The sequence below is a fragment of the Procambarus clarkii genome, chromosome 50 (genome assembly GCF_040958095.1).
Source record: "Procambarus clarkii isolate CNS0578487 chromosome 50, FALCON_Pclarkii_2.0, whole genome shotgun sequence".
In the NCBI taxonomy this organism is placed as follows: Eukaryota; Metazoa; Arthropoda; class Malacostraca; order Decapoda; family Cambaridae; genus Procambarus; species Procambarus clarkii.
The window spans coordinates 10110039-10132632 of record NC_091199.1 but is presented as its reverse complement, the minus strand read 5'-3'; the positions used below and the strand labels follow the sequence as shown (position 1 = coordinate 10132632).

The following is a 22594-nucleotide window of genomic DNA, read 5'->3' as shown; positions in this document are numbered from 1 at the left end:
GGCGAGGTCCACACTGTTTTATCACTACAAGGACTTCCTGGATCATCAGAAAATATTGCTGAACGCTTCCCCTCTGAGCGAACTCCCCCTCCTCCTCTTCTTGTGCGCCACGGTGTATCTATTCGATATTTTTTTAAAGGAAAATGATTTATATGACGCATTTAATATCCGGATACCAACTTGGCGACGCCGAGTGTCTCGTCCTTCCACGATACGTGCCATGGAGAGGTACTACCAGAGGACTGCTGGCATGGTTCTGGACGCTTGTCAACGGTAACCAAGGCGTATATGGAGGGACAAGGACACTGTATTTGACATAAGAATGTATAATGTGTTTACGATGATGAAATGCCTCACCCACTTCTGGTTTACCAAACTTGTAAATAGACAAAACCGCACTTTGTGTCAAAATTCGGTACACTATCATCAGACACTTTTACGTCAGATAAATTTGGATTAAACTTTTAGCATTTGTATATTCTTTGGATTGTGTATAACTATTAAACGCATAACAATATATTGTATCTATAGTGCATCCTTTTAACTCAATTAAAAAATTAAGCACATGAAAATTATAGAAGCTTTACAATATTTCGGTTAATAAGACTAACACGAGAAACTATAACTGAAGCTCAATAACATTCCTTTAACTTAAATCTGAAAATATTAACAAATCTTTTGTTGAAAGTTTTGTCAACACACTATTCTGCAACAAATTCCCACGTGCAGAATGAACAACGAATTGCTGATTAAAAATGACCTTCAACATGGGCGTCGTTGTGTGTGTGTATATATATATATATATATATATATATATATATATATATATATATATATATATATATATATATATATATATATATATATATATATATATATATATATATATATATGTGTGTGTGTGTATATCACGAAAATAAACACGTGATTAAGAATGTGACAATGTCAGACCACGAAGGAAAAATGAAACAGGAAATTTCCTTAAGTACTTTCGTATATTAAATACATCTTCTGAAGGTCCAAAGGACCTTCAGAAGGACCTTCTGAAGATGTATTTAATATACGAAAGTACTTAAGGAAATTGCCTGTTTCATTTTTCCTTCGTGGTCTGACATTGTCATATATATATATATATATATATATATATATATATATATATATATATATATATATATATATATATATATATATATATATATATATATATATACACACACAATTTTATGATGCATATAATATTGTTACAATACACAGACGAAGATTGTATCGAAAATTTACGTCTTCTGAATATATTATTGTATGTTACAGACTTTAGTAACACAAGCTGAGATCAAAACAATATTTTTTTGTACAAGCCTCATTCACAGGCCATTACTGCTTTGGACAGGTAAATTTATATTGTTTATGGCGTCAATATATTTTACATTAGTGACAGTCAAGACTTGTGACGGTTGAAGCTGATGACCAGATCACATACTAGAAGGTGAAGGGACGACGACGTTTCGGTCCGTCCTGGACCATTCTCAAGTCGATTGTGACGGTTGTATAACAGGTTGTAACTTGTGAGACACTTGACCTGTGTGACTGACTGTGACGATTATAACCTATAATTGTGATTGTGAAGGTTGTGCGTGACAATTATTTCTTACACTGGCGAGGTGGTTGTGAATTGTGTGACTGAGGTTTATATAATATTTGGGTTACGGTCGCGAGTTATAAGTGCTAATTATAATCAGTAAAATATTTGCAAGAAGACAGGAGTTAACTTTGTGGTGATTGTCAGTGCTGATTGAAACATCGGAGCGGCGACCATTTTGGGCGAGTTTGGGAATTCCTTGCTGAGTAAGTCCCTGACAAACACTGTAGTCTGGGATACTAGGGCCAGTGTCCAACGTTATGTGGTCATTTGGGTATATATAGGTCTCCAAGTTTCCTTGACGACATTAGGGGGAGGGGGGAAAGGTTGTCTGGGTATACAGGTCCTACAAGTCTTTCAGCGAACATAAGGTGGATGGTTGTCCAGGAGTGTACACGTAAACCCAATGTAGACTTCCGTTAATGGCGGATACCATTTTAGTTTGGGGTGGGGGGTTTACAGAGGAACATCGTCCAACACCGTCACCACAGTTACGTTACCAATAAAAAACTGGAAATGTATATGTTTATCTCTCAGAATGTTTGGTAATATGTTTATTGTTTGTGATGTGTGTCTATGTATGTATTAACACGATGTACTGAACGGGGTGAGAATAGCTTGAGCTACCTCATCCCTTTGTGTGTATTTTACCTCAATAAACTTATTTCAATTTCAATTTCAATAAAGAACGATCAAAATATTGATTCGAATACACTGACTAATTTCTTCATTAGCATGTAAATGTAATATATATAATCATTCACAAAGTTTACATAAAAGCATTAACTGAAATATGTATTCAAAGTTGTAATATGAAAAGTAAAACTGTAAATGAAGTGTGTAATCAAAATGGAATGTTGGGCATTGTCTTGCGTGTGTGAAGCTCAACGCTCGTCTTCTCCTTACAGATGAGGGGCGGGAAGACCACTACGACCTTGGCTACCACCACGTGATCCAGCATCACCACGTAACTCAATAAGAGTAGACAGAAAAGTCTTCAGTGTGATGTAAGTGTGGCGGTACACAACGTCGTGTTGCATCATGGGAGGAGCAACCCAATGACGGCAAAAAAGCAGAAAATCCATAGTGATAAAGTGCGAAGAGGCGGCAGTGGACTAAGTAGTGTGGACTGGACGGCGGTCCAGGGCGCACGCACTCTCCTGTGTCACTCGCGGCGTGTGTGGGGAGGACCCTCGCCACCCACACCTCTGCTCCACACTACCACCATGAGGGTTCTACTCCTGGTAAGTACCACTTCTCCTCTTATGTACCACCTCTGCTCCACACCACTCTTAGGCAGTAAGTTACACTTCCCGCGTTACACTTCGCCGTGACAACAGACATGTGCTTGCACTAGTGAAGAAGGAACATGTCCCGCTCGGGGCCAAAGTTCACCCCATTTTCCCAGGCAGTCTAATAGTCTTCACGGTGGCAACACGCGTGAGAAGTGGATTATACTTCGCGTGCGTGCAAAATTGTCATCAATAAAAATAGACATAAAATATAGTCCAGATAGTTCACACACTTAAACCTCAGAGGTAGGAGTCTACACCGCAAGATCCCAGAGTCTACAGGAGCCTGGCTCTCGTACCCAGGCCAGGAATTAGTTAGTTTTGGCGGCCATGTATAATGACAGTAGTAGATGGAGGCGCTTGTGTTGGTCCTCACTTGTAGGAGTTGGTATCACAGGCACGTATATATGTTCCCAGCAGTCTGTGTCTACCTTCTCCCCCCCCCCCCACCCTCTCCCTACACACACACACACACAAGCGTACAACCCTGTAGCCTATGTGTAATACGACCCTCATATGTATTCATACTTACAAAAATCTGTGTATTTTTTCCTTTTGTATTCAATTGTTTTTAATAATTGAAATATTTGTATTATTTCATTATAAATAATAAATTATATTATAAATAATGAATTTTATTTTGTTTTATCGTCACTAAAATTACTTTGAGATTTGCTTGTTAGAACTATTTTTTTTCTGTACAGTTGTAGCAAAGAGTAGACTATACTTTTATTGGGGTCTGTTGTCTGTTATTGGCCATTCATTTATCAAATTTGTGAATAGAGCGACAGAATGGTTTGGTCAAATGCGTTCCACAATTTCGCGTATATTACATGATTTAAAGCGTGGGAACGGTTCCGTTCGTGGAAAGGGAACATGAGACTTGTCTCGTAGTCACATATTGCACCGCTAGTTTGGTAGTTTGTTCTTAAGGTAGGGACTTGTAGAGAACCTAAATTGGTGAAGGAGGGTTAGGTCATTTTTGAACTTTTGTAGAATAGACATCCAGACCCTCCAACACATACTCTCCAACACCGACCCTCCAACACACACTCTCCAACACCGACTCTTCAACACCGACCCTCCAACACACACTCTCCAACACCGACCCTCCAACACCGACCCTCCAACACACACTCTCCAACACCGACCCTCCAACACACACTCTCCAACACACACTCTCCAACACAGACTCTCCAACACCGACCCTCCAACACACACTCTCCAACACCGACCCTCCAACACACACTCTCCAACACAGACTCTCCAACACCGACCCTCCAACACACACTCTCCAACACCGACCCTCCAACACACACTCTCCAACACAATGTCTGGCGGAGCCTGGCGGCTGAGTGGACAGCGCTCGGTATTCGTAGTCCTAGGATCCGGGGATTGATCCCCGGCGGAAGCGGAAACAAATGGGCAGTTTCTTTCACCCTGATGTGCCTGTTCACTTAGCAGTAAATAGGTACCTAGGAGTTAGACAGCTGCTATGGGCTGCTTCCTGTGTGTGTTGTGTGTGTGTGTGTGTGTGTACTCACCTATTTGCGTGTGTGTGTGTGTGTGTGTGTGTGTGTGTGTGTGTGTGTGTGTGTGTGTGTGTGTGTGTGTGTGTGTGGGTGTGTGTGTGTGTGTGTGTGGGTGTGTGTGTGTGTGTGGGTGTGTGTGTGTGTGTGTGTGTGTGTGTGTGTGTGTGTGTGTGGAGAGAAAGAAAATCAGTTGAAAGGCGGGTCCAAAGAGTCAGAACTCAACCCCCGCAAGCACAACTAGGGGAGTACAGCAAGGAAGAGGGGGTAGAACTATCCTAAGCAACTCTATCCCTCTGCGATGTTTTTTTTCTTGTCTCAATAAACATACTTGAACTTGAAGTACAACTAGGTGAGTACAGATCCTCCAACACAGAACTGTGGAACAGCCACATTTCTTGGGTAGGAAAGTCTTGATGTCCAGTACATTAATTTTGACTCTCACTAGATCCACAACCTTTTCTTGAATTTTGTCTAGAAACGTGAGATAAGACTGGGCTAGTGGAGTCTTTATTATAGAGAGTCTATTATAGATTATTATAGAGAGTCTATTATAAATAACGTTTCTAGTGCTGCTGGCATTTTTAAAATTCCCCATTCATCTTGTCCTTTCTAACACTGATGAAACTGGTCGTACTATTAATGAAAGAACACACAGGAAGTATTAAACTTGTATACATCAATGGTGCTCGCTTCTGTCATGTTTAAGATTCCAATCATCCTGAAGCTTGGTCTTCTTCCAAAATAATTTTTTATGGATCTAATCTCCACAGATGTCTCTTTGAACCGATTCTCGTGTACAACATGAGCCTAAGTCGTGTTTGTGTTGATGTTGACACCTGCACACGACATAGTTCAATGATCGTCTTAGCATTCGTGATCTGACTTAAAACTATCTGTGTTGTGCTCTCCTTCTCTCTTCTATTCTCACCTCTGTGTATTTTGGTTCTGTTTTATTTCACCTTAATTCCTTTTCGTGTTTCTTTTCGTCTCTTTCTGCTTGCTTTGTTTAGCTTTCCTTTCTTCTCTTAAGGATCAGCCATTAACTCCGTTATCATGCTTTACCTCTCCTCTTTCCCCTCATCTTCCCTCTTGCCTTATACTGACTTTCGCTACCTCACCACTTGATAAGGGTTCAGGACGGACGGAAACGTATTCACTCTCATATAAATTGTCATCCACACTTCCGTGGAAAAAGACATTTCTCGGGAAGGAATATTCACTCTCATCCGTGTGGGTTGTGGGTGTTGGGTTATTTGTGGGTTATAGAGCTGCACATTCTGCAGTATCCAGGTGATCACAACCTTAGTAAACAGTCTAGTTATCAGGGGCATTTGGTTTCAACATTTATATTATAATTCATTTGTTTAAGTATTCACGATATGAATACCTTATAGCGGAGGCCTGGTCGAGGACCGGGCCGCGGGGACACTAAGCTCCGAAATCATCTCAAGGTAACATCAAGGTAGCTTGGACATGTTTAATTCATTTTCTTTCATTCTTTCTTGTGAGAGGTTTCCGTGATACACCTTACGGAAACCTCATCGTACTGTTCATTTACATCTAGTAAAACATATTTACGGACATTTTTCTTTTACATGATATCGTTTGTATTTTAAGATAACCCTGGCTTACGGTCCGGGAGGAGGGGTAGTAAGTAATCTTGCCCCATGAGCATGGTTGTGGTTGTCCAAGGTTGTGGTTGTCCAAGGTTGTGGTTGTCCAGGGTTGTGGTTGTTCAAGGTTGTGGTTGTCCAGGGTTGTGGTTGTCCAGGGTTGTGGTTGTTCAAGGTTGTGGTTGTCCAAGGTTGTGGTTGTCCAGGGTTGTGGTTGTCCAGGGTTGTGGTGGTCCAAGGTTGTGGTTGTCCAGGGTTGTGGTTGTCCAGGGTTGTGGTTGTCCAAGGTTGTGGTTGTCCAGGGTTGTGGTTGTCCAGGGTTGTGGTTGTCCAAGGTTGTGGTTGTCCAGGGTTGTGGTTGTCCAAGGTTGTGGTTGTCCAGGGTTGTGGTTGTCCAGGGTTGTGGTGGTCCAAGGTTGTGGTGGTCCAGGGTTGTGGTGGTCCAAGATTGTGGTGGTCCAAGGCTGTGGTTGTCCAAGGTTGTGGTTGTCCAGGGTTGTGGTTGTCCAGGGTTGTGGTTGTCCAAGGTTGTGGTTGTCCAGGGTTGTGGTGGTCCAAGATTGTGGTGGTCCAAGGCTGTGGTTGTCCAAGGTTGTGGTTGTCCAGGGTTGTGGTTGTCCAGGGTTGTGGTTGTCCAAGGTTGTGGTTGTCCAGGGTTGTGGTGGTCCAAGATTGTGGTGGTCCAAGGCTGTGGTTGTCCAAGGTTGTGGTTGTCCAGGGTTGTGGTTGTCCAGGGTTGTGGTTGTCCAGGGTTGTGGTTGTCCAAGGTTGTGGTTGTCCAGGGTTGTGGTTGTCCAAGGTTGTGGTTGTCCAAGGTTGTGGTTGTCCAAGGTTGTGGTTGTCCAAGGTTGTGGTTGTCCAGGGTTGTGGTTGTCCAAGGTTGTGGTTGTCCAGGGTTGTGGTGGTCCAAGGTTGTGGTGGTCCAAGGCTGTGGTGGTCCAAGGCTGTGGTGGTCCAAGGCTGTGGTGGTCCAAGGCTGTGGTGGTCCAAGGCTGTAGTGGTCCAAGGTTGTGGTGGTCCAAGGTTGTGGTGGTCCAAGGCTGTGGTGGTCCAAGGCTGTGGTGGTCCAAGGCTGTGGTGGTCCAAGGCTGTGGTGGTCCAAGGCTGTGGTGGTCCAAGGCTGTAGTGGTCCAAGGTTGTGGTGGTCCAAGGTTGTGGTGGTCCAAGGCTGTGGTGGTCCAAGGCTGTGGTGGTCCAAGGCTGTAGTGGTCCAAGGTTGTGGTGGTCCAAGGCTGTGGTGGTCCAAGGCTGTGGTGGTCCAAGGTTGTGGTGGTCCAAGATTGTGGTGGTCCAAGGTTGTGGTGGTCCAAGGTTGTGGTGGTCCAAGGCTGTAGTGGTCCAAGGTTGTGGTGGTCCAAGGCTGTAGTGGTCCAAGGTTGTGGTGGTCCAAGATTGTGGTGGTCCAAGGTTGTGGTGGTCCAAGATTGTGGTGGTCCAAGGCTGTGGTGGTCCAAGGTTGTGGTGGCCCAAGGTTGTAGTGGTCCAAGGCTGTAGTGGTCCAAGGTTGTGGTGGTCCAAGATTGTGGTGGTCCAAGGTTGTGGTGGTCCAAGGCTGTAGTGGTCCAAGGTTGTGGTGGTCCAAGGCTGTAGTGGTCCAAGGTTGTGGTGGTCCAAGATTGTGGTGGTCCAAGATTGTGGTGGTCCAAGGCTGTAGTGGTCCAAGGTTGTGGTGGTCCAAGGTTGTGGTGGTCCAAGGCTGTAGTGGTCCAAGGTTGTGGTGGTCCAAGGCTGTAGTGGTCCAAGGTTGTGGTGGTAATCAATGGTTTTCATCAGATACCTTTGCACTTCCCTCTCAAGCTGACATCATACCTTTTTACTGATGCCTTGTGTATATCCCTCCCTCCCAGTCACGGCAAGCTCCCTCCCTCCCCGTCACGGTAAGCTCCCTCCCTCCCTCCCTCCCCGTCACGGTAAGCTCCCTCCCTCCCTCCCTCTTCCATCATCTCTTCCTGCTTCACCCTTCCTTGGCCACTCAGGTGCAACCATCACGTATTATATTGACACTAATTCCTGTCCTCCGCCCTTAGCCTATACACCGTTCTGTAAGTGTATATTGTCAGCGCCCATCCATCACATACACCGTATGTTGCCCCTCAACCAGTCCCCTCACATACACCGTATGTTGCCCCTCAACCAGTCCCCTCACATACACCGTATGTTGCCCCTCAACCAGTCCCCGTCCCATACTCTACATGCTGCTCTCCACCACACCCCTCACATATATCATGCTACCTCATACCATCCACCTCAAGTTACGGGCTATTCATGCCCGTGCCACCTCTTGGGTGGCTTAATCTTTATCAATCATCCACCTCACACACCAAACCCACAACTTCCAACACACATATTACCTCACTCTCACTCACCCCCACAGCCCCCCCCCCTACACATACACACATACACACAAGCTTTGGATTTGGTAACGCTATTGCCGTAAATTCTCTTTACTCCTGTCGTTCATGCAATTTCAGCAGAACAAATGTGATGTTATATGGAAGACAGTCCAGTAGACAGTGTATATCTCCTATATGTACTGTCAATTTTGGGGGGGATGGATTGGAAATTTCACACATAGTGGTTTGACAGTTAGCTCTTCAGGATCAACTCGGCAGGTGTGTGTGTGTGGGTATTCGTGCGTGTGTGTGATGAGCTCCTTAGGGATGTGTGCACTGTCACAAGGAGGATGACTTAGTCCTCCTTGGGCGTTTTCACAACATTTGCCGCTAAATTGGCTTTCCTTGGATGATATCCTGCCGAGGTATAATAGCTTTGTAGCTACCGTTGTTCGTTATAGGAGTGTGTGTGTACGTGTGTATTCACCTAGTTGTATTCACGTAGTTGTGCTTGCCGGGGTTGGGCTCTTCAATTTCTAGTATGTGGTTTGGTCAACGTATTCCTTTGGTAATAGTCTACTATCACACACACACACAGGGGAGGGGACATGATCACCACATACAAGATTCTCAGAGGAATTAATAGGGTAGATAAAGACAGACTATTTAACACAAGGGGGCACACGCACCAAGGGGCACAGGTGGAAATTGAGTGCCCAAATGAGCCATACAGACGTTAGAAAGAATTTTTTCAGTGTCAGAGTAGTAGACAAATGGAATGCATTAGGCAGCGATGTGGTGGAGGCTGAATCCATACACAGCTTCAAGTGTAGATATGATAGAGCCCAGTAGGCTCAGGAACCTGTACATTAGTTGATTGACAGTTGAGAGGCGGGACCAAAGAACCAGAGCTCAACCCTCGCAAGCACAACTAGATAAATACACACACACACACACACACACACACACACACACACACACAAACACACACAGTGTGTGTGTTTGTGTGATAGATATCAACCATTTTCTTTTATCCATTGATGGATATGATGAATTCAACACTTTTGATATATATATTCTTACCCAAAATGAACTTACCAGTTTCACCTGACCTAAATAGGTCAATTATACCTCAGTACTGCCAAACTTAAATCATATTCGACTGATATTAATAAATTAATCATTCAAATATTCAATATGGTGATATTCGTAACAATTTCACAAATGATCTATCTTGAGGTTATCTTGAGATGATTTCGGGGCTTTAGTGTCCCCGCGGCCCGGTCCTCGACCAGGCCTCCACCCCCCAGGAAGCAGCCCGTGACAGCTGACTAACACCCAGGTACCTATTTTACTGCTAGGTAACAGGGGCATAAGGTGAAAGAAACTCTGCCCGTTGTTTCTCTCCGGCGCCCGGGATCGAACCCGGGACCACAGGATCACAAGTCCAGTGTGCTGTCCACTCGGCCGACCGGCTCCCCGCTGGCCACAACAAACTGCCTATTCAGCCAGCCGAACCTTGTTTGTTAGGGCCTAAAAACTATACGGTTGAGGCAAGTTCAATAAGAAGCTTCAAAAACTAATTCGACGAGAAAGATGATAAATGAACGCGTGTACTAACTCACCAGGAGCTGGAGTGCGAGGCCCACTCTTGTGTACGCAGCACCGGCGTGGAACACCTCACCTGAGAAAGCACAAGACAACACTAGACAAAAGTTCAAAGATATGCAACAGGACAGGCTCATGTCCTGTGCCAGGCGAGTACGGCGGGATCACCATAGCCCGTGCTGCTTGGAACTTTATGTTCCGAGTAGCTGCATCTAAAACAACAAGCAACACAAATCGTTCCTGGTACATAACAAAACAAAACAAAAAAAGACTGAGGGAACTAGACCTCACTACACTAGAGAAACATGATAGCGACATACAAGATTTTAGGGGAAAACTGACAAGAAGTATGATTCAAAGTTGAGAATAGAAGAACGTGGGATATAGATGAAAACGATTGACAAATTAAATTATAGAGATGGCAGGAACTTCTTTAGTGTTAATAATTGTTAATTATGGGAATAAATTACACAAACAGTTGGTTGAATCTAAGTCTAAGTCACAGACACACACACACACACATACACAAGAAGACAGAAGAGTTATGGGGGACATGATCACCACATTCAAGATTCTCAAGGGAATTGACAGGGTTGATAAAGACAGGATGTTTAACACAAGGGGCACACGCACTAGGGGACACAGGTGGAAACTGAGCGCCCAAATGAGCCACAGAGATATTAGAAAGAACTTTTTTAGTGTCAGAGTGGTTGACAAATGGAATGCATTAGGAAGTGATGTGGTGGAGGCTGACTCCATACACAGTTTTAAGTGTAGATATGATAGAGCCCAATAGGCTCAGGAACCTGTACACCACTTGATTGACGGTTGAGAGGCGGGACCAAAGAGCCAGAGCTCAACCCCCGCAAGCACAACTAGGTGAGTACACACAGACACACAAACACACACACACACACGCACAGACACAGACACACACACACACACACACACACACACACACACACACACACACACACACACACACACACACACACAGACACACACACACACAGACACACACACACACACAGACACACACACACACATAGACACACACACAGACACAGACAAACACACACACACACACACACACACACACACACACACACACACACACACACACACACACACACACACACACACACACACACACAGTGTGGAAGATGACATCAGAGGAAAATCAGAATAGGGTGGCGGCCCTAACCCACCAGTGAGCAACATAACCCACACCCCCTTCATGGTCCCATGACCAGTGTGTGTCTTGGTAATTAAGTACCAGGCTCTCAGCTACACCACTTCACACATTGTTCTCATCCTAGATAATGCTAAACCGTTAAAGTTTATCCTCTACCAACGAATATAATTTGACAGGCGTCCACATTGTACGTTTTTACCGCACCATAAGCGTGTGAACCTTCGTTGACCCTGCTAAGCTAATGAGTATATTTCCTGTGATTTTAATTCCGTCAGTGGGTGTGTACATAGTGCTGTGTACTGTGCATTGTGTACGTGTGTGTGGGGGGGGGGGAGGTGATGGGGGGGTTGGTAGGTAGTTTTGCTAGTTGGAGGTGCGTGTGTAGGTTTAATGGTGTAATTGGAGCCGTGAAGGTGTTGGCTCTCTAGATACCAGCCGAGTGTAATCTCTGAAGGCAGTGTCTGTGGAGAGAGTACTGGTCACGCTTGACACTTGTTACTTAATGGTAACGTATTACTGGGCGGGACAGAGAAGACATGAGGATCCCTCAACACCTTTCTCCCTTCCCTTCTTTCCTTCCCCTTCCTTCCCTCTTCCCCGGTACCTCCCTCCCTCCTTTCCTATCTCCAGACTTGCTGCCTGTCACAGGCGCCCCACCCACCCCCAACTAGTTTTCCAAGCGAGTTGTCACATCCAGCCAAGTTTACAAGTTTACGAGGACCTTCCCTGCCTCACTGCCCGCGTTCTCTCCCTCAAACAGAGAGAGAGAGAGAGAGAGAGAGAGAGAGAGAGAGAGAGAGAGAGAGAGAGAGAGAGAGAGAGAGAGAGAGAGAGAGAGAGAGAGAGAGAGAGAGAGAGAGAGAGAGAGAGAGAGAGAGAGAGAGAGAGAGAGAGAGAGAGAGAGAGAGAGAGAGAGAGAGAGAGAGAGAGAGAGAGAGAGAGAGAGAGAGAGAGAGTGTGTGTGTGTGTGTGTGTGTGTTTTACTATTTATGTCTGCAGAATCGAGCTATTTACCTCTTGAAACCTCGCTTTTCTAACCAATTTATTTTTCCTCTTATCATATCTACTACATATACTTCTCTCTGACACACACACACACACACATCCCTAGGATGCAGCCCGTAGCAGCTGTCTAACTCCCAGGTACCTATTTACTGTTAGGGGAACAAAACATCAGGGTGAAAGAAACTCTGCCCCATTTGTTTACCGGAGCAAGTATGGTATCTTGGGGAACTGAACTTTTCACAGTAGATGATCCGGATTTTACTGAGTTGAGCATTACACTCTGCGCTCTGTTCGTTAGGAAAGTTGAAGATCCGACTCCATATCACCGTGGATACTAAAAGAGACAGTGCAGGCCCTCGGCGTGCCTATAGCAAGGAGCTTTATCGAGTCACTTACAAAGGGAGAGTTGCCCAGTTGCTGGATAAAAGCAAATGTGGTGCCAATTTTCAAGTTTCAAGAATGTTTCCTCTCAAGGAAATTGAGAGGAAACACTTAACTACAGACCAGTATCACTGACAAGCATCCTGTGCAGAGTACTTGAAAAAATAATCAGGTTAAGACTAGTTACACACTTAAGAGAGAATTAGGCCATGTAAGCAAACATCAGCATGGCTTAAGGGAAGGGAAATCATGCCTAACGAACCAACTGGAGTTTAATGATAAATCAAACACAAGAAGGTTCGACAAAGCTCATTTTCCCCACTGTCAGAACCGTATATATAGTTAGGTTAGGATGTATTAGATTAGGGTAGGCAGTTAGGCACGGTTGGGTTTGGTTAGGTTAGGCACTGTTGGGTTAGGGTAGACACTTTTGGGTGAGGGTAGACACTTTTGGGTTAGGGTAGACACTTTTGGGTGAGGGTAGACACTTTTGGGTGAGGGTAGGTACTTTAGGGTTAGGGTAGGTACTTTTGGGTTAGGCTCGGTTGGGTTTAATAAAGTCTGTTTTAATATTCATCTTTCGTACCTCGGGTCTTTATTCGTCTCAAATACATTGGAGCATAATTCTTATAGCATGAAGTAAACCCTAGTCGGCCCTTCCCCCCCCCCCCTCCATCACCTCACACCATCCGTACCTTACCCATCTCCACCTCATATGACTACCCATTATCATCATTCCCAGCATCATCCCATTGGTGAATTACCTCTCCCTAAACATCGCCCTCATCTCACCTGACTTCTACCTGATCCATCAACCGCTCCATCATGCTAGCTCCCCCCCCCTACGCTCCATCATGCTAGCTCCCCCCCCCCTTCGCTCCATCATGCTAGCCCCCCCCCCCCTCGCTCCATCATGCTACCCCCCCCCTCTACCCGGTCCCCCAGGCCGTCCCTCCTACCTCGAAAAGCACAAAAACTCGAGGAGAGGTATTGAGTGGTGCGGCTGAGGATGGTGTTTGGCTAGTCGTCTTTTGTTTCAGTCTTCACCACAGCTCCTGCACCCTCTTCTCCTACACTACTTCATTATCTCCCTCCATCACTATTATGTTCCTTCTCTTCCTCCCTCCATCACTATTATGTTCCTTCTCTTCCTCCCTCCATCACTATTATGTTCCTTCTCTTCCTCCCTCCATCACTATTATGTTCCTTCTCTTCCTCCCTCCATCACTATTATGTTCCTTCTCTTCCTCCCTCCATCACTATTATGTTCCTTCTCTTCCTCCCTCCATCACTATTATGTTCCTTCTCTTCCTCCCTCCATCACTATTATGTTCCTTCTCTACCTCCCTCCATCACTATTATGTTCCTTCTCTTCCTCCCTCCATCACTATTATGTTCCTTCTCTACCTCCCTCCGTCACTATTATGTTCCTTCTCTACCTCCCTCCATCACTATTATCGTCCTTCTCTTCCTCCCTCCATCACTATTATGTTCCTTCTCTTCCTCCCTCCGTCACTATTATGTTCCTTCTCTTCCTCCCTCCATCACTATTATCGTCCTTCTCTTCCTCCCTCCATCACTATTATTGTCCTTCTCTTCCTCCCTCCCTCCAGACAGGAGACATCTCCCGTCACGCAGGGTGCAGTAGCGCCTCCACAGATCTCCAGTATCAGCTCTTGATACTGGTAATGGCTCAAAAGGGCCACCACTTACGGGCTATTCATGCCCGTGCCACTTCTTGGGTGGCTTAATCTTTATCAATCTTCCTCCCTCCCTCCGTTACTATTTCCTTCCTTCTCTACTCCACTCTACCTCCCGCTCTCCATTACTAAGAACTCAACGTTGTGGAAGGGAATTATTAAGGGGAAAGCGCCAAGCCATTACGACTATATAGCACTTGGAAGGGGTCAGGATAAGGATTTAGGATGGGTCGGGGGAAAGGAATGGTGCCCAACCACTTGCACGGTCGGGGATTGAACGCCGACCTGCATGAAGCGAGTCAACGTTATGGAGACCATACACAGATTCAACACTTGGCATGACAACCCAAAGAAGCTCGTGAACCTGGACACCAGTGTATTAAATGTTACGAGTCAGGAGCAAAGAGCCAGAGCTCAACCCCCCACAAGTACCACTTAAGGTGAGTGCCGCTAGATCAGTGCCACACAATTCATGTCTTACGAACCACACACTTTCCAAAAGCTGGGTGGACTGCTAAGTTCTAGACCACCAGGCGGGCTTCGACATAGGCCCACACTGAAGACAACATTGAAAGAGAGTTATGACAGTCCTGTAGTGCAGTTGCGTTCGTTCACGCCCTCAATCGAGAATTCCGGGTTCGAATCCCGGGCGGGACAGAAATAGTTGGGCACATTTACTTTCACCTACTGCCTCTGTTCACCTAGCAGTGAGTAGGTACTCAGACGTTAGCTTGTTGTGGGGTTGCATCCTAGGCAGGGTCAGTAATTTGGCCTTGGGGGGGGGGGGGAGGGGGGGAAGGGGGGGTGAGGACCTCGATAAAAGCCAAAACGTGTATGAATACATGCTGGCTTCCTGTCCCCCAACACAATGATTTCAATTATATCTCCACCTCACAGCCTCCCACCTCATCTCCACCCCCACACCCTCCCACCTCATCTCCACCCTCACACCCTCCCTCATCTCCACCCTCACAGCCCCCCACCTCATCTCCACCCTCACAGCCCCCCCCCACCTTCAGCTACCCACCAACACCAACAAATCATTTGCAATCTGCATCTCACACTCATGTTTGAATAATGCTGCTTCCCTCCACATGCTCATGTCAGCCTGTTTCGTATACATTAAACTCATCAGCCACTAACCTATGTATAATTATACAACTTTCACATTCCAAGAACATACATTGACAACAAATAAAGAATTATTCTGGCTATTAAAAGTTATATTAATAATCATATTACAAATTCTCCGTCTCGACTCACAGTTCCAGTCTATCAAGTGTACTCGCTCATCTCCTTAAATATTGGTCTATATCTTAGCCAGCAGTTGTTATATAGACTCAAGGCTTAGAGCACATCTGCACGACACAGCCAAGAAAATACCACAAGGTGCCCGGCCCAACAGTCTCTACCAAGCCACAGAAGCAGTCAGAAAAAAAAACTATGTTGTATATTAAGAGGAATGATCACGTCAGTGCAGAGAGGGAATTATCATCTTTGATGATTATATTATATTTTATATATATATATATATATATATATATATATATGCAAACAAGCCTGAATGGTCCCCAGGACTATATACAACTGAAAACTCACACCCCAGAAGTGACTCGAACCCATACTCCCACAACTGGTATGTACAGGGACGCCTTAATCCGCTTGACCATCACGACCGGACATAAGGAAGTGATAGCCGAGGCTATATGAACCACTTCCCCGCCGGCACTCGGATGGTAATCTTGGGCATAGCATTTTATCAAATCACCAATCAAATCTGGGGTGTGAGTTTTCAGTTGTATATAGTCCTGGGGACCATTCAGGCTTGTTTGCATTTGTGTTCCTCACGTGTGCCCCAAAGAATGAGGTGATTTGATAAAATGCTATGCCCAAGATTACCATCCGAGTGCCGGCGGGGAAGTGGTTCATATAGCCTCGGCTATCACTTCCTTATGTCCGGTCGTGATGGTCAAGCGGATTAAGGCGTCCCTGTACATACCAGTTGTGGGAGTATGGGTTCGAGTCACTTCTGGGGTGTGAGTTTTCAGTTGTATATAGTCCTGGGGACCATTCAGGCTTGTTTGCATTTGTGTTTCTCACGTGTGCCCCAAACAATGAGGTGATTTGATAAAATGCTATGCCCAAGATTACCATCCGAGTGCCGGCGGGGAAGTGGTTCATATAGCCTCGGCTATCACTTCCTTATGTCCGGTCGTGATGGTCAAGCGGATTAAGGCGTCCCTGTACATACCAGTTGTGGGAGTATGGGTTCGAGTCACTTCTGGGGTGTGAGTTTTCAGTTATATATATATATATATATATATATATATATATATATATATATATATATATATATATATGTCATACCTAGTAGCCAGAACGCACTTCTCGGCCTACTATGCAAGGCCCGATTTGCCTAATAAGCCAAGTTTTCCTGGATTAATATATTTTCTCTAATATTTTTCTTATGAAATGATAAAGCTACCCATTTCATTATGTATGAAGTCAATTTTTTTTTATTGGAGTTAAAATTAACGTAGATATATGACCGAACCTAACCAACCCTACCTAACCTAGCCTAACCTATCTTTATAGGTTAGGTTAGGTTAGGTAGCCGAAAAAGTTACGTTAGGTTAGGTAGTCGAAAAACAATTCATGAAAACTTGGCTTATTAGGCAAATCGGGCCTTGCATAGTAGGTTGAAAAGTGCGTTCTGGCTACTAGGTACGACATTATATTATATATATATATATATATATATATATATATATATATATATACATACATATATATATATATATATATATATATATATATATATATATATATATAAATATGATCGAAAAAGTAAGATTAATAATTCTAACACGAATTTCAATTACCATCGACAGTGAAAAAGAAACAAGAAATATTGAGAAAATTCGTGTTAGAATTATTAATCTTACTTTTTCGGTCATATTTAATAATATATGTCTACAGGCAAGACTGCTACCAAAATATATATATATATATATATATATATATATATATATATATATATATATATATATATATATATATATAAAATATAGCTAGAATCAGACCCTCAAATGCTTTGTATAAACATTATTATTATTATTATTTACACCACTGAAATATATAATTATATATATTTAACCCGTTCTCATATTTTTGTTTCATAAAAAATGTTTCATTCACACTCTTCCTAACACTCATTCGCTCAAAAAATGTCATGCACAAACATATTATTTAAATCTTCTGTTTCTAAAATTTGGCTGATATGTAGGAACGGGGGAGTTGGTTGGGGGTCCAGGACGAGGGGAGGGAGGGGCGGACACGGGGGTCCATGAGAAGGGGGGGGGGAATGGGGGTCCTTGGGGTTAAGGGGGGGGGTGAGATCCTGGGGAGGAGACGGGGCTCATGGGGCGGGGGGGGGGGGGGCTTATTTCGTGAGAGGAGAAGAGCGCGGAGGGTTCTCACGGTGCGTAATGCGTTCACTCCACCACAAAATTGTTAACTGTCCTTCCCATCTGAGGATGGAGTAGCTGGTGTCACGGTGATGCTCCGTCAGGCGTTTCTCCTCTCCTGAGACAAATTGGAAGTACTACATGTACACCTGTACCGCGCTAGTGCGCTTACCTGGAGCTCAACGGCTGTGCTTACCAGACGCTCACGCTCTCCTCTATCTCTACTTCCACCTGATTCATGCTCTCAGCATCTTGCAGCCAGACTATGTATCAAGTCTTCAAGTTTAGTAGTAGTAGTAGGCATCCATCAGTCTCAGGAGAGCATGGAGTTGCACTCTGGGCCTGGTCTGGAGTGGCCTCACCAGGGCGCAAAGCCAGGGTTGGTTGATTCGGGGGAGAAGCTGTTGCCCAGGCAGCAGGTCCCCCCTCTCCAAGTTTAGTATGGTTTTACTATCACTGTAGCTTCTCTCGCAGATACTCTCTTCCCCAGTCCAAGGGCTGAAGGTTACTATTTTCAACGCCAAAGCCATCTTACTGTTTTCTTTTCCATGGTTTTCCCAAAGTCCTATTTTTTTTTCCTAAAGGTTATCAGGTACTTTTAATGGGCACTTTTTGACTTTGCATACACCCATTCTTAAAGAAGAATGTTCTGTCAGTGGCATTCAATACGTTTGTGTGCACTGAGTCTCGTGACTGTTGACCAGCGTACTGAGTGACTCTCCCTCTCTCTCAAGGGTTTAAGACAGGTTGATGTTCACACGATGTCACAGGGAGACAAGCAGAGGGTCTCTACCCCCTGACAAGACAAAATTGAAAGACCTCGAGTTCGCTGACAGGAGACAAGTGGAGGCCTACATGTCCCCCTAACAGAAGAAGCCTAGTGGAGGCCTACATGTCCCCCTAACAGTAGACAAGTGGAGGCCTACATGTCCCCCTAACAGTAGACAAGTGGAGGCCTACATGTCCCCCTAACAGTAGAAGACCAGTGTAGGCCTACATGTCCCCCTAACAGAAGAAGCCAAGTGGAGGCCTACATGTCCCCCTAACAGTAGACAAGTGGAGGCCTACATGTCCCCCTAACAGTAGACAAGTGGAGGCCTACATGTCCCCCTAACAGTAGAAGACCAGTGGAGGCCTACATGTCCCCCTAACAGTAGAAGACCAGTGTAGGCCTACATGTCCCCTAACAGTAGAAGACCAGTGTAGGCCTACATGTCCCCTAACAGTAGAAGACCAGTGGAGGCCTACATGTCCCCCTAACAGTAGAAAACCAGTGTAGGCCTACATGTCCCCTAACAGTAGAAGACCAGTGGAGGCCTACATGTCCCCCTAACAGTAGAAGACCAGTGGAGGCCTACATGTCCCCCTAACAGTAGAAGACCAGTGTAGGCCTACATGTCCCCCTAACAGTAGAACCTCATATCCCACGACAGGTGTCAAAGTGACTGGATGAGCTCGTAGTGTCAGTGGAGTGTGTACACTAACCACGAAGAGCGATTCTGTCTCGGTCGTGCAGTTCCGAATTAAATAAACCACAACGTCACCACCACATCTGCCTTAAATAAGAAAAAAAAACAAGTCGAGAGGAACCAAGAGTGTGCGAAGTGTTCTTGGGTTGGTGACCTCAGCCTGGCGAGTCTTGGGGGTTCATCACCTTCTCTCACCTCTCCAACCTTCCTTCGTGGGGTTCATCACCTTCTCTCACCTCTCCAACCTTCCTTCGTGGGGTTCATCACCTTCTCTCACCTCTCCAACCTTCCTTCGTGGGGTTCATCACCTTCTCTCACCTCTCCAACCTTCCTTCGTGGGGTTCATCACCTTCTCTCACCTCTCCAACCTTTCTTCGTGGGGTTCATCACCTTCTCTCACCTCTCCAACCTTTCTTCGTGGGGTTCATCACCTTCTCTCACCTCTCCAACCTTTCTTGGTGGGGTTCATCACCTTCTCTCACCTCTCCAACCTTCCTTCGTGGGGTTCATCACCTTCTCTCACCTCTCCAACCTTCCTTCGTGGGGTTCATCACCTTCTCTCACCTCTCCAACCTTCCTTCGTGGGGTTCATCACCTTCTCTCACCTCTCCAACCTTTCTTCGTGGGGTTCATCACCTTCTCTCACCTCTCCAACCTTTCTTCGTGGGGTTCATCACCTTCTCTCACCTCTCCAACCTTTCTTCGTGGGGTTCATCACCTTCTCTCACCTCTCCAACCTTCCTTCGTGGGGTTCATCACCTTCTCTCACCTCTCCAACCTTCCTTCGTGGGGTTCATCACTTTCTCTCACCTCTCCAACCTTCCTTCGTGGGGTTCATCACCTTCTCTCACCTCTCCAACCTTTCTTCGTGGGGTTCATCACCTTCTCTCACCTCTCCAACCTTCCTTCGTGGGGTTCATTATCACCTGTTGGCTGTTCAACCTTCCGTCTGTTATCTCGCCTTTCCTCGTCTGTCAAGCTTCGTGTACCGCATTGTTTCATCTTAAAATGATAGTACTTGTATGCCCCATCCTCTTAAAATGATAGTACTTGTATGCCCCATCCTCTTAAAATGATAGTACTTGTATGTCCCATCCTCTTAAAATGATAGTACTTGTATGCCCCTTCCTCTTAAAATGATAGTACTTGTATGCCCCATCCTCTTAAAATGATAGTACTTGTATGTCCCATCCTCTTAAAATGATAGTACTTGTATGCCCCATCCTCTTAAAATGATAGTACTTGTATGCCCCATCCTCTTAAAATGATAGTGCCTATATGCACCTGTTCGGTCAAACGTACCAGTATGTACCGATGGAATACAAAAGATCACATTTTGAACTATTAATTTTATAGTTCGAAAAAATCAAAATAAAAAATAAACTTAAACATTTCTAGGCCTAGTATATGACATATCTATGAACTATATTAGGCCTAAGAGTGCTTGGACAGGTAAGGTTAGGTTCCTTAGTTACATTTCCGATTTAATAGGATGATATTTAGGCTAACTCAACTCCACAAAACGTGAACATTTGAGAGACGAACAGTAGATATAGTACATTTGACCAAATATTTACTACAAGTACTATCATTTTAGGAACATGGACTGATTTTATGACATTCATCCTCAAATATAAACAAACTGAACTTCACTGAAGAAAACGCAGATTTTCACTGAGTTTTGGCGTTCATTTTATTTCGTCCAAAGTCAAGAAACTGCGGCCAAAAAATCGAAAACGACTGACATCACATTTCAACTAAGACTCGTAACAACGAGACATAGTTTTTTTTATTTGATCACCGTAATTCATAATTACAGTAAAAATAATTAATCCAGTGTATTTACATATACTATATGGGGGTACCCGGCGGTGCCCGGGTCGACCCGTTCTGTCTTTGAATCTCTATTTCTATCTTGTGTCTTTCTGTCTCCCTCTCCCTCCGTCTACCCTATCTTGCTAGCATGTATCACGTGTGTCACTATGTAGCAGGTGTCATGACACTATGCATCACTATCAGAGAGACAGGTTTGGGACATACGATCGGTCGACTGTATCGAGCGGGTACGGGGTCCATCTGTAATGAGGGATGGGGTGTAGGGTACCCTAGTGAGAGAGCCATGGGGTATGGGGTGTGTATGGAGATATGGGTGGTAAGGGACGAGGTGAATGAATGAAGGTGAGGTAAGGTGAATCATTAATGTTATCATGAACATGTATATTTGTCTATTACAGCCAATGTACAATAGGTAGAATTTTTTACAATTTTGTGGACATCTGTGAATGATGTTTTATTAATAACAAAAATTATTTGATTATTTATAACATTTTCAAGGTCATGCCAGTCTGAGAATTGCCACGAGGTTCACAGGTCCCTGTGGCATCATTCCATGATGTACTCATTTGATTACTGCTTTTCCTGGCCCAGCCATGTTGGGTAGATACCCATCACCAATTACAGAGATAAAATGAATGAGGCTAACCCAAAGCGTCTGGTCTCTAACCTCACACAGACACAATTCCATTTCTAAATAACAATTAGATTCAACTAAATCGAGCTAACCTTAGCATTTTTGCAAAATACCCACTTTTTTATGGTCATATGGACACTAAAAAAAAGCCCCGAAATCATCTCAAGATAACCTCAAGATGGCCTTTGACTTGCCCGTACTGGGTCTAGACACTAATATAGAGCAAGGGATGAGTGGTAATCCAGTTTGAAGGACGAGACTAGCACAAGGGACGAGGACGAACCGACTATTACAGTGAGAGTGGCGCCACAAGGGGTGAGGCAGAGTGGCGCCACAAGGGGTGAGGCAGAGTGGCGCCACAAGGGGTGAGGCAGAGTGGCGCCACAAGGGGTGAGGCAGAGTGGCGCCACAAGGAGTGAGGGGGGCGTAGACAAGAGAGCCATATAGAGCAGGTGAGGGGTGGAGTCCCAAGGCAGATGACGGGCGGGTGAGGATGTTATGTATACTGGCCTGGTCATCTCGTCTGGAGGCTGCCTCGGCGCACCGGTTGCAAGGTACAGAAAAAGCATTAATGATGAAGCATGCTGCAGGGAGGGTGGGTGTTGGAACAGCATGTTGGTTTATCATTCCGTGTCCGGGTAATGAGTCGACTGATGAAGGTGCTCGCTCGGGTGACGGTACATCACACACCTGCCTCGGCGGTGGCTGCCTCACACACCTGCCTCGGTGGTGGTTGCCTCACACACCTGTCTCGGTGGTGGTTGCCTCACACACCTGTCTCGGTGGTGGGTGCCTCACACACCTGCCTCGGTGGTGGGTGCCTCACACACCTGTCACAGTACATTCTGACATTCTGTACATCCGTAAGGAATGATCTTAGAGCTACAGCAACC

General features: G+C 45.0%; 1 protein-coding gene across 3 annotated transcripts in view; it reads left to right on the top strand.

Moving 5' to 3' along the window:
• Window positions 1–22594, top strand: part of LOC123772681 (uncharacterized) — a 175594-nt gene that overhangs the window by 88969 nt on the left and 64031 nt on the right. For 2 of the 3 annotated variants that reach the window (XM_045765981.2, XM_045765982.2), the window contains one exon: window positions 2545–2880. In XM_045765981.2, the coding sequence (XP_045621937.2) occupies window positions 2695–2880 (186 nt within the window). In that variant the 5' untranslated portion in view covers window positions 2545–2694. Of the gene's footprint in view, window positions 1–2544; window positions 2881–22594 lie in introns of those variants that run through there. The other variant, XM_045765984.2, reaches the window with a different exon arrangement.